Below are 15,538 nucleotides of genomic sequence, written 5' to 3' on the forward strand. Positions count from 1 at the left end.
TAAGCCATGGCACGTGCATTTCAAGTTTTCTTTTCAGGTTATCCTGTCACAGCTGCATTTTATAACCTGTTACATCAATTATTCATATTGTCTACTAAATTACTAATTGAGAAATGTTGATTGCTGAACACTGTGACTCTCTGAGTGCATTTGTAGTTTCACTGTTCTACCACTAGGTTGTTTGTGTACACATGGTAAGAGTTGTGCTTGAATTTACACATGTTCCTACGCACAAGTACAAGTTAATAGATCCCATACTTTGCGTGGGAATGTTCTTACATCTGTGTTTACTCACGGTTTATAACTGAGTCTGCTCCAGATTTCTGCCTAAAGTCTCTTAAGACAGTTTTTTCTCTCCATTAGGTGGCGCTGTAACTGCTCCCGGTGATGTTGGTACTTTGAAAATGTATTAACTCTAGCTCTATGTGTAAAGTGTCCTAAGATAACTTCTCTTGTGATATGACACTATAAATAGAACTGAATTTAATTCCATTCCATATTCTCAAGGTTTCATTCCATATATTCTGACTTTCATTCCATATTCTCAAACTTCTCATATCATTATTTTTAAACGTCATTCCATAATCTCTCTCTCTCTCTCTCTCTCTCTCTCTCTCTGTGTATGTGTGTATGTGTGTGTGTGTGCTTGTGTGTTTTACATTCCCGTCCGTCTCAACCCCCCACACCCGCCCCAGCCTGTCAAAGCTGCTCCACCAGTTGAGCGATCTCTCCGCCCTGCGCACACACCCATCTCTGCGTCTTTTTGTCTCGGTCTCTTTCTCGCGTCATCATGAACGGAACAATCAACAGAGGATCAGGACTCCTCAGCAGGGAAGCAGAAGACAGGAGAAGAAGAGCGCTTTAAGGTACTGAAGGCAGTAAGAACAGCATTACTGGGATCATTAGACCTTTAACCATGTGTCCTGTCAGCCACAGCTGTGTATGGTGGATGTTGTAGTCAAAGCACTGACTACAAACTAAAGCTTGTCATACAACAGAATAGGTCAACACTCTTTGATGGACTTCTTTGGGACAGGTCTGTGGAAAAATGAAAAAAACAAACAAGTCTATTTCGTTTATTTTCATGATTTCATGATATATTGCAGGTTTCATCGTAAAAAATGTATGGGTGTCAATGCAGATAATATAATGATTTGCAGGTCCCAGTTGTTATATGCCCCGAATTAGAAATATGTTGTTTGTGGATTTAAATTATAATTTTTCACATCAAGAGTTGATTGTGCAATTGTTCAGTTTAAGGATGCAGAGAAAACACAATGAGAAAGACTAAACGTGGCGTATGTGACCTCACATCATCACCCTTTCTCACAGCGATTCAGTCCCAATTAAACGAAGATGTTCCTGAATGTTCAGTTCCAGCAGGTACAGCTGTTCATGCTTTCAGTTCCCGTCCGATGAGAAGACCAGGAATCGCTGACTCAAACTGACTGAGCGGCCTCACACAAAACCTACCATTATCAAATGTCTTCGTGATAAATCAGTTGTTTTTTTTTGCATGAAAAATTATCTTTAAAAACCACAAACAACATATGAAATTCATGGCACAATTCAAATGGGACCAGAAAATAATTTTGATCTTGCCATAGGAATGCATGCATCAGAAATTCATATTGAGGTCCCATGTACTGGAAATACAGTGTTTCAGCAGGTTGACCCGCATTTGAACATCAACACTTTCATCATGTCAGCAGGATGACAGCAGCTATAGATACACTATCTGGTCTAACAATTGATACCATTGTCCACTTAATATAATGGACTTCCAATCATTAATGTACATGTTAATGGACTTTAATGGACTTCTGGCTGTGTGTCACGGTTTCATGACATTTGAGCTTAGTCAACTGTTCTATCAAGATTCTGTCCCATAAAGAATCCTCTGGAACATGAATCTGCTTTATTCATCGTGCTGCTGTGATCTCACATGACTGAAACAAACTGATCTCTGTTTGTCCCCATTTAAGGTGGAATAAGAAAAAGTTTGATTTATTATCCTGAAATATATACTGGACATGAAGGAATGAAATTATCAAATGCAGATGAAGTGATAAAAAGTCACTGGCCACATTATGGAGACATGTTAATCCAGCAGTTTCACAACAATTCACATCTTTATTCATGAGACTCTCAACAAGCCTGTGTCATGTCAGGATGTCAACCACTGAAACCTCAATGTGATTGTGTATCACATTCACAGTCATAATACACAAGTATGCTGAAAAAAATTACTACAAATAATTTCCTTAATATTTTTAGATCAAAACCTAGTAATATGTTCTTCCTGTAAAACAAAATATGACACGTTTATGTCAGCTAGTACCAACACCAAAAACATCATGACATCCTCCTTTTAGTGGACTCACTTCAATGTCGACTATCCAGGGATCATCAATCATATTTCCCATAATGCAACCAATAACATGTTTCATTAGACCCTCCCTGCCTGGTGAATCCGAGTCTTTCTAACTGTCCCTCAACCCAATCTGAGATCATCCTGATGACATTACAGGCGTTATTTGTTTTGTAATTGTTTTCTCAGATGAGTAAACATTCACTTAGCGCTCCGTTGAAGCTCAGCGCTCCACTGTGTCTTTGTGTTTCAGGATGGGCTCTGGACAGAGCAGCGACAAACTCCACTGTAACCGCTACATCAATGGACAAGGTCCTCCATCACTGCTGCAACAAGGTGCTGCACACACATGGACCCCAGTAACATTGACTTCTACTCTCTTCTGGCTCTTGTGACTAAACTGACCTGCTGTGTGTACAGCTAATGAAGGGTTAAGTGGGACATCCAGAGGACTGAATGGCAGCCAGCCAGTGGGTACGATGACCTGGGTGATCCTCCACAGAGCCCTGTCAGGGTTCCCTGATGACAACACACTACAGATCACCTGCACCTTCCCAGATGGAATACAGACAGTAAGCTTATACCACACTGTCCATTTATTTTCATTTGAGTTAGCTCTCAGCTGCCTACGATCCACCGGTGATTAGTGGGTTTCTGCTCTGTGTGTGTGTGTGTGTGTGTGTGTAACTGGAGTTCTGTGTAAATCACAGCCCAGCTCTTTAGGACCAGTGTTGGGAGTAATGCGTTACAAAAGTAATGCATTACTGTAATGCATTACGTTTTGCTGTAACGCGGTAATGTAAGGCATTACAAAAAAAAAACTGGTAATATTTTACTCGGTACAAATCTCAGTAACAGTTACAATGCATTTTAAACCCGAAATCAATTGACTCTACATTTGCGATCGCGAGATGGGCATACGCTCCACTTTTGGAAAAGTGTGAAAGCCGGTCTGTGTAACTCTACACTATGTTAATTAAGCGCTGTTCTAAGCTGGACACCGACTCACGGAGCTGCTCCCGGTCGGTCAGAGCGCAGCCGACCCCGGCAGTCACACCGAGGATCAACAGCTGAGGGGCAGCGGCGAAGGCGAAGGCTCCGATTCTCCCCGTTGGTTTTGGACCGCTTTTATGTCCGTGTCATAACGCTTTAGGTGCGAGTTTAAAACAGTGGGCCCTAGTTTCGTGGCGCAGCGCAGGGCGGCGCAGGGTGGCGGAGCCGGCGCAATGCAAGTTTCGACCCGCGCAGCCTTGCGCACCGTCAGTTTGGCAGTTTGGTGGATCGCCTGCGCCAAGATGGGTGTGGCGGCGCAGCAGGGGGAGGCGTCACAGATTCAGCTTGGCGTAGCGGAAGTTTCGTGGCAAAAAGCCTCGCCGAGACTGCGCTGAAAGCTCGCCAGCTCCAACCTGGTCTACTTTCGGCGCAAGGCGCAAGGCGTAAATAAAGTCCATTCATTCAAGGCGAATCACAGCTGGCGGAGTGGAAGTTTGGCTGACGGCGCGCAAGTGCGCACACGTCACCGAGACCTCACAGGCAGGTTTCCACAGTTCCAGGCACATTTAAATGCAAAACATAATCACAACAAACACTATTTAATGCAACTAATTGAATCAACACGTGAATTTATATCTATATAGATTGTCCCGTCACATCTGACGTCAGATCAAAGGCGGATGGCACGCGTAACGGAAACTCAGTCTCTCGGACCAAAACATCTCCCTCTCTCTCTCCTGTTTTTTATAATATCGGCATTGTTATTATTATGATACGCGCGCACAGCGCGTGGTGGGAGCGGCGGCGCTGCTTCTGTCATCGGGTTGTCAAGTGACGGAACTTGCACTGAACCTCCCCTAACGCATTAAAGGTGAGGAGAGGAGGTAATTTGATTGGTGAAGATCTGAATCGGCTGTATTAATCCCAGTCCACGCCTCGTCTCCTCCTCGTCTCCCACTCACGCCTTCTTCTCCTCCCTCTTTCCCACTTGCGCCGGTGGGCGAGACGGGAGGTGTGCCTGCGCGAGCCTGCGCGGTGCACGAAACTTGCAAAGTCCAGGCGGACCCCGTCGGCGCGGCGCAGGTGCGCTGAAAGCTGACTGCGCCTGGTCTACGAAACTAGGGCCCAGTAGGTTTACTTCAAAACGCGAGCGTCAGACGCTGTCAGAGCATTAATGAACAGTGTTTTAGAGCTCCCCTAAATGTCTCAGGTAGGCTTTCAGGTAATTTCACAGCATAACACAGCGCCTTCAGGGTAATTAAAAAAGACGTACGGCAAATCTGGAATGAAAAATGGCCCTGTTATTTCATCCCCGAATCCCATTCATGAACACAATATCTAATATCAGCTAACGAGTAATTTTCCGTTTTTAAAACGAATAACGTGATACGAGTCATTTTCCGTTTTTTGTTCTTTTATTTTGAAGCGAAAAACATCCCATCCTGCTGTGTAATGAGCTGCATTGACCACAAGAAGATCTATTGAGAACAAAAAATCCATATTTCCTTTTATTTTGGCGAAAAGTAATGTAAAAGTAGTGTAATGCCTTACAATTCAAAAACAGTAATATTGTAATGTAACTAATTACTTTGAAATGACAGTAACAAGTAATAAATAATGCATTACGCTTTTGAAGTAACTTGCCCAACACTGTTTAGGACAAATCAAATAGGAAAAGTAATGGAGTTGGTATACATCTTACTTTGTTAGTGTGTCAAGTGTTCACAAATATTTCTGTGATTTCTGATGTCAAAATGTACTTACCACATAACACGTAAAAACATATTTTAAATAAGCATTTGAATAGTTTACAATAAACAACAGAACCAGTAAGCAGCTTGGTTTGTGATAGAGAACACATCACAATGTACTGGACCAAGGACGAAACCGAAAGATTCAAATCACATGACGAGAAGGAGAAAGTGCAGTTGAGAGTCTGATGTGATGATATGGTTTCAGCATTCCTTCCTCCAAAGAACTTGAAGATCTGGTTTGACTGGTCGGAGGAGAGCTGATAAACACTGCAGCAGCAGAGAGTTCACACAGAACAGTTACATACAAGGTCGACATGAACATTCATTTGCAATATATTAATGATATTGAATAACAGATCACATAAGTAGGTGCATTTGTTCTACTAGCTGCTACAAAACTATCTCTCTACTATTGAAGTGAAGAACATTTGATAGGTATTTCTACATTCTGTTGATCACTGATTGTGAGATGTTGAAACTACTAGAACAGTTTGTTGCATGACCTGATCTGCCAGACATACATTAAAAGATCCAAGGATCTGTCTTTTTTAGCCTTTTCCTCCTAGAATACAGGGTGAACGTAGCAGTGTAGTCTGTGTTCCACTTATTTGTCGGTAAATGAACACTACAACCTGAGACGAGCTAAATTCCAATGTGGTTGTTGTCAGCCAACGAAACTCTAGCTGCTCCAGCGCACTTATAGTTGTACTTGTACGGTGTGCTGTAAGGTTTGAGATGCGTTGCTTCTAGCGGCCTCTGTGGCGGTAGATGGAACTGCAGGCGAGCCTGTGTGATGCCTTCAAATGCTCCACACTGAAAGGAGCTCCGTGGTTTTCCCTCGTTGGCGGTCACTTTGCTTCTTGATGACTTTCCTTCTTCACTTCCATTAGTTTGTTTTTTGTTTTTCTTGGACTGGAAGTTGAATGGTCTTCTTTCTCTGCCTGTTGATCCTCCATTGTGAGTCAGCATGAAATGTACCTGGTCAAACACTTCAGACTAGAGGGAGCCTGACTCAGCAGTTGGAAGTTACCGATTTCCCATTACAAGTAAACGCAGCATACTTCCGTGAGAAGCTCCACCTGCAGACCAACCGCTGCTGACTGACGGAAGAAGATAAAACTCATTTAGAGTTTCGTAGGAATGTGGCCACAGACACGAAGATCGTGTTCCTGGACAAAGCAGCAAGTCCAAGCACTTTCATTACTGGTCACATGATCAACCACCATTGTTTTAACTCACTCTGTGATAGATAGTAACTTAATAGAAAATTACATAATTGAAAATGTTACGGACTGCCACTTTAAGGTGGGCTGACCTTTAAGGTGGACCAGCACTATTCTCGATTAAGTGACAAGCTGCTCCTCTGAGTCTCTGAGTTTTTTTTTATCTTTAATATTTCTTTTAACTGAGTAACTGATAGCAGGATAATCAGTTAATAACATCTACTGCAGACTGCTCTGTTTGTATCAGGAAAACAAAGTTGAATGTTAAAATAACAGCATCATGTTGTAATTTTAATTTGCTAAAGTCAGAAAGTGAGGATTATCTCATTAAAATTGTATTGGCAGTGTTGTGCAAGTTCACACTTTTCATGAACTAGTTCAAAGTTCAGTTCACACATGTTCACGTTCATAGTTCACCATTTCAATTCTGAACTAGTTCAAAGTTCAGTTCATTTTTTTTTTTTTTTTTCGGCGTCTGGTCTATTTTGTGCGCGAGCCGCGAGCGATCGTGTCAATTCTGGCAGGAAGTCACACAAAGAAACACGAGACAATCCGGTCAATTTTCAAAATGAAAGCAATTTCGCGATTGACAAATGCGATCATATTTGTGTATCTAAACAGAGTAGAGAGATGAAAACAAACAAACACACAGTATCTACTCTAATACTGTGTACTACCATACACACTCTCTCTCTCTCTCTCTCTCTCTCTCTCTCTTTCTGTGTGTATGTCTGGATAAATAAAAGAAGTGTACAAACGTCTTGGTTACAGAAACATGGCATATTCATTTTATGAGGTTATTTACTTGCCCATGATGAAAAAAAATAGCTCTGAATGAACAACAGCTGAGCAGAAGCGCTTGTCGACCGTCGCTGAGAAATACGCGTCTAGTCTGAACTGGGGGGCAGTAATATATAATGTGCTATACTGTGTTTCATTTTCATTTTAAGGGTCAAATGAGTGAATTTTATTTGGTGGGAGAGGGGCCACAGCTCTTTTGGGAGTAAAAGTTTCAGGTTTGCGTTGTTTTCCAGTTTGGATGTGAAAGACTAAGAATCAGGCTCTCAAATGAGTTATAGTTTAGTTTTGGTTTCGGATTGATTGATATGCTTGAATCAAAAATGGCTGGAGAAATGCCTCAAGAAATATGAGTATTAATATGACTGGGGGGACTAGCTTAGTTTAAGCTTACATAGTCTTCATCACGCAGCCAGGTTTCAGTCAGACAGACTAAATCCATATGACTATGTTGGGACCTCAGGGTTTGTGTCTATGAAACAATTCTTGGATGCAGATTGAATTGTTTGTGAACATTCAGATTGGAGCATCCTCTGTGTGAAAACACAGCCATGCACCTCCACAGGGGTCTTTCCCCCTCACCCATCTGCCTGCAGGCCTGTGTCACTGAAAGTGTCAAGTGTCTGTGAACTCCAGATTCCATTCTGATTGGTCAACTGCAGTGGAAGTTTTGCTTCATACCAAGTAGACAAAGTTGGGATCTCTCTCTTTCTACTGAGATGTTGACCTGACCAGTGGGATATTCTTACTCCTGGGTTTCTGCCCGGACAAGTGGTCTCCCCACCTCCCTCTTTCTCCTGGGATTTGGACCACCGGTCTCAAGTCCCCAAGAAGCGCCCTCAAAACAGCCAACAAGCTGGCTGTTGGAGCCTGCTTCTGCAACAAAGACAAGAGTCGACCTAGTCTAGACAAGACCTAGTCGAGACGCATCTCACTAGAAATTCCTCCATCCACAACTCTTCACAGGAAACTGAAGTCAGCAACCTTTCTTCAGAGGAACAAGCAACCTTTCTTCAAGGGTAACAATCTGGGCATAGCTTAGGACAGAATGTTTCCATGTGATTTTCCATTTGATGTATTGTTGAGTTAAGTGTGTAACCTTAGTTCAGTTGTTAGTGATTTAGAACATTTGCATGCTCACTAATCCAACTTTCCTAATGGCACTACATACAGTATATTACACTAATTATACACGTGTATATATATACGTGTATGTATACATACATGTATATATATATATATATATATATATATATATATTAGTATTATACACACATTTAACATTTAAACCAAAGAACAAACAAAGAATTTACAAATCCTTCGACTGTTTGTACTCATATGCTAATAGTTAATTAATTATTGGCATTTGAGTACAAACCTCTTTATATTGAGACTAAGTACAGGTTTGGTTATCTTTTCCCTGATTTCAGGGTGGTGCCCTGTTTTAATAGTAATATTAATAATCCTATTAATATAAATAATCATATTGATATTAGATTCAGATTAGTATATCTATTAATATAAAAATCTGCTAGTTCCCCAACAATTATCTGATATTAAATCATTGACTAGTACTGCTTTAGATGAGAGAGATCTAAAGAGTGTGCTAAAGTAGCTAACAGAGATAGCATGTACATTTTAGCCCCTACCTCTCGCTCTCCAACGACCTGCTGTTACTCTGCATGTGTTCTGTTGGTTGTTTTGGCGGGTGGCTGTGCGCAGAAGAATCCACACAGGAGACGAAGGCTTCGGGAATGGTGGCGAGATGTTTTATTTTCCAGCACAGTCTATAGAGTTGATAACGCACATTAGTAGTTCTCAATCAGTACACTTATATATTATTTCATTCAAAGTGCTAATGTTAATACAGTTCAGTTACCAGTCGCTGTTACCCTACCACATTTCATTTCATTGCTAGCCATATTCTACTCGGCATTTTATAGATAAACAAAATCGCTAGTTATCCAAATTACCCAGCATTGAACTGCTTAACAGTTTAACATCCAGTTTAGCTCATAAAAATGAACTTCAGTGTAGTATCTACTTAATAAATCTTTTTTTCATTTCACCCACAGAAATAACATGGCTTACCTATAGAGTGGATAACGCACATTAAAAGTAAAATAGTGTCCTACGGTAAACACGTACCAACCCTACGGTGTATCAGAGGGATCAAAAAGCATTCAAATGAACAAACTTTAATGGGTAAATAAGGGCTAAAGCGTCACCCAGTGGCGCTGCAGATACACTGCCTTACATAAACAACTGCAATTTAGCGAGGAGGCAACTCAGAGAATGAGAGATGAGTCTGCTGAAGCAGGTATAGTGTGTTGAAACTTAAATTTAGCGGTAATTAGGCGCTGAACAGAGAAACTAGTTAAGTTAACTTAACGGAGTTAGGCTAAAGAGAAGAACACAGCCTGCAGTGACTACCAACAGACAGACACCAGCAAAATACTTACTGTTATATTTTGTTTAAACTCAGTTTTTTTCTTGTGTGAAGGTAAGTGTTAGTCTGGACATCAACCATGTGCTGAGCCATCCGGCCTGTAGAACTGTGTCTCAAATCTCAAGTTGGGGAAACCAAAGCCAACAACTTGTTCTCGGATATAATCAGCTGTCTGTCCATGTCCTTCTGCAGGAGAAACACCCTCACCCTGGCCAGCCTTACACGGGGCTGCGGCTTTCTGCTTACCTGCCAGACAACCATGAGGGCAGGAAGGTTCTCAAGCTGCTGGACAAGGCCTTCAACCAGCAGCTCCTGTTCACTGTCTCCAGCAACAAAGATGGACAGGACTTGGTCACTACAGCATCCATCCCCCTGAAGACACAACCAGACAGATGCAGCACAATGTAAGTCAGTTTTACAAACACACCCTGTTGGACACCAGGGCCCTCATTTATAAAGCTTGCGTACGCACAAAACGGGGCTGGAAACGTGCGTACGCCACTTTCCACGCAAATGTTGTGATCTATAAAAACCAAACGTGACGGGAAAGTGTGCGTACCCGTAAGCAAACTCTGAGGCATGCGTACCGGTACGCACATTCTGGAGACTGGAAGGGAATCAGCAGTAAACGTGAGAAGAACTATATATTTTTGATGACTCGCACACATTTAATTACACTACATATCATACGTTAGATCTGCGTTATCATGAGGAACTCCAGCAATGTTTTTGACGCTATTAATGAGTGATATTATTTTTCATATTAACACCTTCTTTTAAAATCTGACTTGTATCTTAAATCAAAATCATTTTGAAATATTGAATCAGCGCTGTCACCGCAGGAGGAGACGGCCCAAATGCATGTAATACATACAATAAATATCCTCCATTAGATCACTGCAGAACACAGCGGGAATAACTAAATATTCTCCTTATTTACTGTGCATATATCATCAACGCACATACATACAGCCATTAAGCCATCGTATACTTGTTACACTTTATCCTCGTTTTTAAACCACCAGAGAGCAGAGGAAATGCGCTATAATGAGTGCCACGCTCGTGCGCGCTCAGTCGTGGAGCGTGGAGAGCGCAACTTTACCGAACTTCAGGAGGCAGACTCCACCCGGCAAAGGTGGTAGAGTCCCCAGCATGATGAGCCTCGGCCCCCTGCCCGACTGGAGGGATATCAACCTGGCGCAAGAATCCGTGAGGATGTTATGCGTTTGTAATATAAGGAAGACAACAATCAATGTTCCTTCGTAGTATTTTATTAATCACAGTGCGCGTTTGCCGTAGCTCATCTGCAACGTTGTTGATGGCGGCAATTGTGTCTCGCTGAAGTTGCAGGACGGCATCAGTGAGCACCCGACCGCTTGATGTGCCATGCGTCCAGGGTGCGCTGCTGCTTTGCGCCAGACCCGGACGCTGTGCCGAGGGCCCGTCACCCTCCTCACCATCACCCTCCTCTACGCCACACGCTGCAGACACTGGAAGGACAAAAACTATTGAACGTTTTGTTTTATATACAATAAAAGTTTAAAATCTGTTTACCCTTATCCCTCTGGTCTCAGTCGCGTCTGTGTCTCCCTCCTTTTCGGAGACAATCCCCGTCAAAGTCACATCAAAATCAAACCTCCTCAAATACTCAAGCAATATATCAAATACATGTTGGTAAAGGAGCGGAAAGATGTAATTTACCTTCAGATCACCGTCCGCTCCGTCCCACTGACGCCGTTGACAGCAGCAGCAATGTGTTGCCACTCGCACTGCGTCTTTTTCTTCGTGATCCCGCTGCTGTGACCACTAAATTAAATTATTTTCCGGGCCTCCACCTCCCCAACAAGTGTCTCTTTCTCCGTTTCTGAAAAGTTACGTTTCTTCGCTTTTTTTTCTGACCTGTCGCCGTTATTCACCACACGGAAACGATTGCATGCCGGCTCATTAACATAGTAAAATGTGGGCGTGTACAGGGCGGGATTCAGGTACGCACACTTGTAGGTGATCCTGTGATTTATCCTGTGCAAACTTTGGCTTTTTGGCGTACGTACACTTTTAGTAAGGATCCTACGCACAGTTTTATAAATGAGGGCCCAGGACTGTCCAATATTTCAGATTGTGCAGACTTAATGGGCCTCATAAACCAAGCATTCTTCGGAAGAAATGTGTTCTTAAACCCCACTTATGCACTTTTCATGAAGATACTGGCTTGTTTTAGTATTATTTTGGATCCACTACTGACGCTACAGAATATATATATATTTTTATAAACTTTGTTTATTAAGGTTTTTTCACAATAAAACACATACATACAGGAACACTCAGAACAGAGTGACGCTACAGAATATAACCGCTCATTTGCTGTTCTCGTTTCCTCCACTTCAGAGCGACTGACTTTTTCTTATGTTTGGAGTCCCCTTGTTCACTGTCTTTAGATTTTTGCATTGTTGAATTCCGTCTCAAATTTTCTTCTGTGTGCCAGTTCTGTGTTTGCACACGGCCCTGCAGTTTCATGTCCTTTTCAATTTACGAAGACATGGGACTCATCAAGATAACAACACAGATGCAAACGTTCCTGCGCTTTAAGAACGCATCGTGAATCCGACGTAGACTTTTCTTACGCACTTTCTTCAGAACATATTTAAGAAAAAACATATTGGTGAATGAGGCCCATTGTCTTTATTACTGAGTTTAAAAGTAAGTGTCTTACAGTATTGCTCTTAAGACTCACAGCAACAGATGAGGATGTCCTCACCCTCTTTGTACGTACTAAATGGTTAGTAATAGTTGTCAGTGTGGAGCATGTTTTCCACACAAATACATTTGTTGAACATGATGCTGTTGCTTTAATTTGGGAGAAGCATTGTGATTAATGCAATAAAGTCATTCTCTATATTTCATTTGTGTTGTTTCAGTGATGGCTACCCAGATTCTGGCTACCTGAAGACTGTGAGGAAGCTCCTGAGGAATAAAGGCATTGAATAACACAATGAAGCAGATGAAGATGTCAAACTACAGTTTGTTGTAGCAAAAATCTTTCGTCTCTAGTTACATATAAATGGTCCATATCCCTACATGAGGATTGAGCCGTGTGGGACCGACGACATAGATGCAACCTTTATTTAATCTGGGGGGGAACCAACTGAGAGAAAAACGATTTAATGGTCCCCTACAGATACATAATCGAAAATGAGTTACATAATCAAAAGTGTGAAATCAAAATTCTCATAATAAACATGAATGCAATACAAAAACAACCCAAAAATAGCAATAAAACAATTACATTTCACAGGGATGAGGGGCCAGTCATTATTTTAAAGATTTTTTTGTCATAATTGTGTAATAAAAAGAGGATCCCATTGCAAAAAATAAAGATGGGAGGTATGTAAATTCAAACAAATGTTGAGCTTTGATAACCAAAGCTGATCCAAGAAGGGGTAAACCAAAACTGAGGGAGCAGACTCAGGAATACAAAGGAAAAAACACCAAAAGGAGTGAACTTAATAATAAAAAATAACACAGAGTACAGCAACAGTGGCAAGAAAAAACTGCCTTAATAGGGTTTTAGGCAGAAATCTCAAGTAGACCAAGCCCTTGGGTTCAATCTGCGATTGGTGTTGGTAGTATAGTAGTAGTAGTAGTATTAACAGTAGTCGTAGTATTAACAGTAGCAGTAGTATCAACAGTAGTAGTCCATGGCAGCAGGCACAGCCACGCCGAGATAGATCCATCCCAACCATGTCGCCGTAAACCAAAAAGCAGTAGTTGTTGAGCAGTCACATAGCATCAGCGCTACTATAAGGTGTTTCCATCATCAGGCCAGTTAGCAGTCTGCGTCAGTCTGGCACCTGTTTTGGAAACTTTAGGAACTACAAGTAACCCTTTATTCTGAGAGGGTAGTGCTCTAGCAGGACAGTAGGGTTTAATGAGCTCTTTAAGATATGATGTGCCTGACCATTAACGGAGAAATTCGGTCATTTTTTACCCCATTTTCGTTGTTCCCAGGGTCATACCGACTTATTAGAAGCAAAAAACCAGACAAAAATTGACGTTGCCTAGCCCGAGATCTGTACCTGCCTGCCAGCCTTGCAGAATTGTTTCAATGCTTACCCATTGGGGCAAGTTTAATCTGCTTTTCTGGGCCTCAGAAAATAATTCCAAGACCTATGCAACACAGGTTTGGTCCGTACGAGACACAACAGCGCTCGTTTAGCTCAAATAGTGTGGCAAAACGACATAAATATGTGTGTTTTGCATGGAGTTACTCACCTCAAATCACCCCGTAGACATTAGCAGTAGATAGCCGAGCACGCGCTCATCCCTCGTCCCTCCCAGTCACCGCAGAAACGAAAACCTTTTCCTCGTAGTTTTGATGTTGTATCCATAAAGAAACGATCGAGCAGTGCAGTCGTCATGTCCATAATAAATCCATGAAGCTGTTATGTCCATATGTATGACTATGTTAAAACATAGCAACCATTGCTTACAGCTAGTAACGTGCCGGGTGCAATCTCGTCCATCCCAGTCACCGCAGAAACTAAAACCTTTTCCTCGTAGTTTTGATGTTGTATCCATAAAGAAACGATCGAGCAGTGCAGTCGTCATGTCCATAATAAATCCATGAAGCTGTTATGTCCATATGTATGACTGTGTTACAACATAGCAACGATTGCTTACAGCTAAACAGCAGTCTCGCGCAAGTTCCCGCCCTGCGAGGTTGACTCCGCCGTCGGTGTGTGAATGTGTGCGTGAATGGGTGAATGTCAGTCATTACTGTAAAGTGCTTTGGATAAAATTGCTATATAAATGAGGACCATTTAATAAGTCGGGATGACCCTGGGGACAACGAAAATGGGGTCAAAAATGACCAGATTTCGCCTTGTAGGTGAAGAAAATTATTTTAAATTCTATTCTGGATTTTACTGGGAGCCAGTGCAGAGAAGCTAATACAGGAGAAATGTGATCCCTTCTTTTAGTTTTAGTCAGAACACATGCTGCAGCATCTGCAATCACCTCTCAGGCTCCCCTGTTTACCCACCTGTGTCTCATCTCCCAACCTTGTGTATTTTGTCTGTTTCCTTTGTTTCATTGCTAGTTTATCTGTTTTTGTCAGCTCACCACTGTTTTGTCTGTCCTTCCAGTGTCTCAATGATGTTTGGATTTTCCTGTGAAGTTTGGGTTGTTAGGTTTACCACCTGGAAGTTTATTTTCTTGTCAGATTTTTCTCATGTTCCTATTTTGAATCCAGCATTTTGTGCTTGTAGTCTACTTTAGTTTTTTTCACTGTTTTTGCAAGCTTTTATTTATAAACCACTGTTCCTATTATCTTTCTGTTTGCATCTGGTTTTTGGTCCTGAACTCTTATCCACTTAAAGCATGACATTCATATTCATTCAATAAGCTATTTAGCTTAGCTATTTAGGAGTATGGTATCCTATATTTGTATTTCTTAAAAGCCATGCTGAATAAAACTCTGGTTTAGTCACGTTGGCCCTCATTTATCAAACTTGCATACACCGAAAAAATGGGTGTACACCAAATTCACCGCAAGGATCGGCATTTATGAATCTGAGCGTGAGCGTACGGTACGCACAAATCTCACGCCAGCTCTGACCAGGTGTACGCACATTTGGAACCAGCGTAAAGCATGCAGGAGTCAGGACAGAGGCTGTGTCGGATCATAAATAGATCATACTGATGCAGCGATGCAGTGTTGTTACTGTCATTAGTAAAATAAAACAAAACAAAATAAAATGAAACAAAACAAAACAAACGAACTTAAATAAAACAAAACGAAATAAAATAAAACAAAATTAAATAAAACGAAATAACGAAATAAAATAAAACAAAATTACGAAATTAAATAAAACAAAGTTAAATAAAACGTAAATAAAAAGTATACAGTACCAGTATACATTTAAGAATGAATTAAAACAACATTTTGAGACAG

At 41.5% G+C, this 15,538-nt stretch overlaps 1 protein-coding gene across 1 annotated transcript; it reads left to right on the forward strand.

Moving 5' to 3' along the window:
- Nucleotides 1–745: 745 nt before the first annotated feature.
- On the forward strand, nt 746–14,913 carry dtx3la (deltex E3 ubiquitin ligase 3L a). The gene is made up of 5 exons (XM_084033836.1): nt 746–866; nt 2,625–2,707; nt 2,792–2,943; nt 9,781–9,992; nt 12,504–14,913. The coding sequence occupies exons 2-5, from the start codon at nt 2,626–2,628 to the stop codon at nt 12,571–12,573; spliced, it is 516 nt and encodes a 171-aa protein (XP_083889962.1). The 5' UTR covers nt 746–866; nt 2,625; the 3' UTR covers nt 12,574–14,913.
- The last annotated feature ends 625 nt before the right edge of the window (nt 14,914–15,538 follow it).

Source organism: Eutrigla gurnardus (genome assembly GCF_963514095.1).
Source record: "Eutrigla gurnardus genome assembly, chromosome: 18".
Lineage (NCBI taxonomy): Eukaryota > Metazoa > Chordata > Actinopteri > Perciformes > Triglidae > Eutrigla > Eutrigla gurnardus.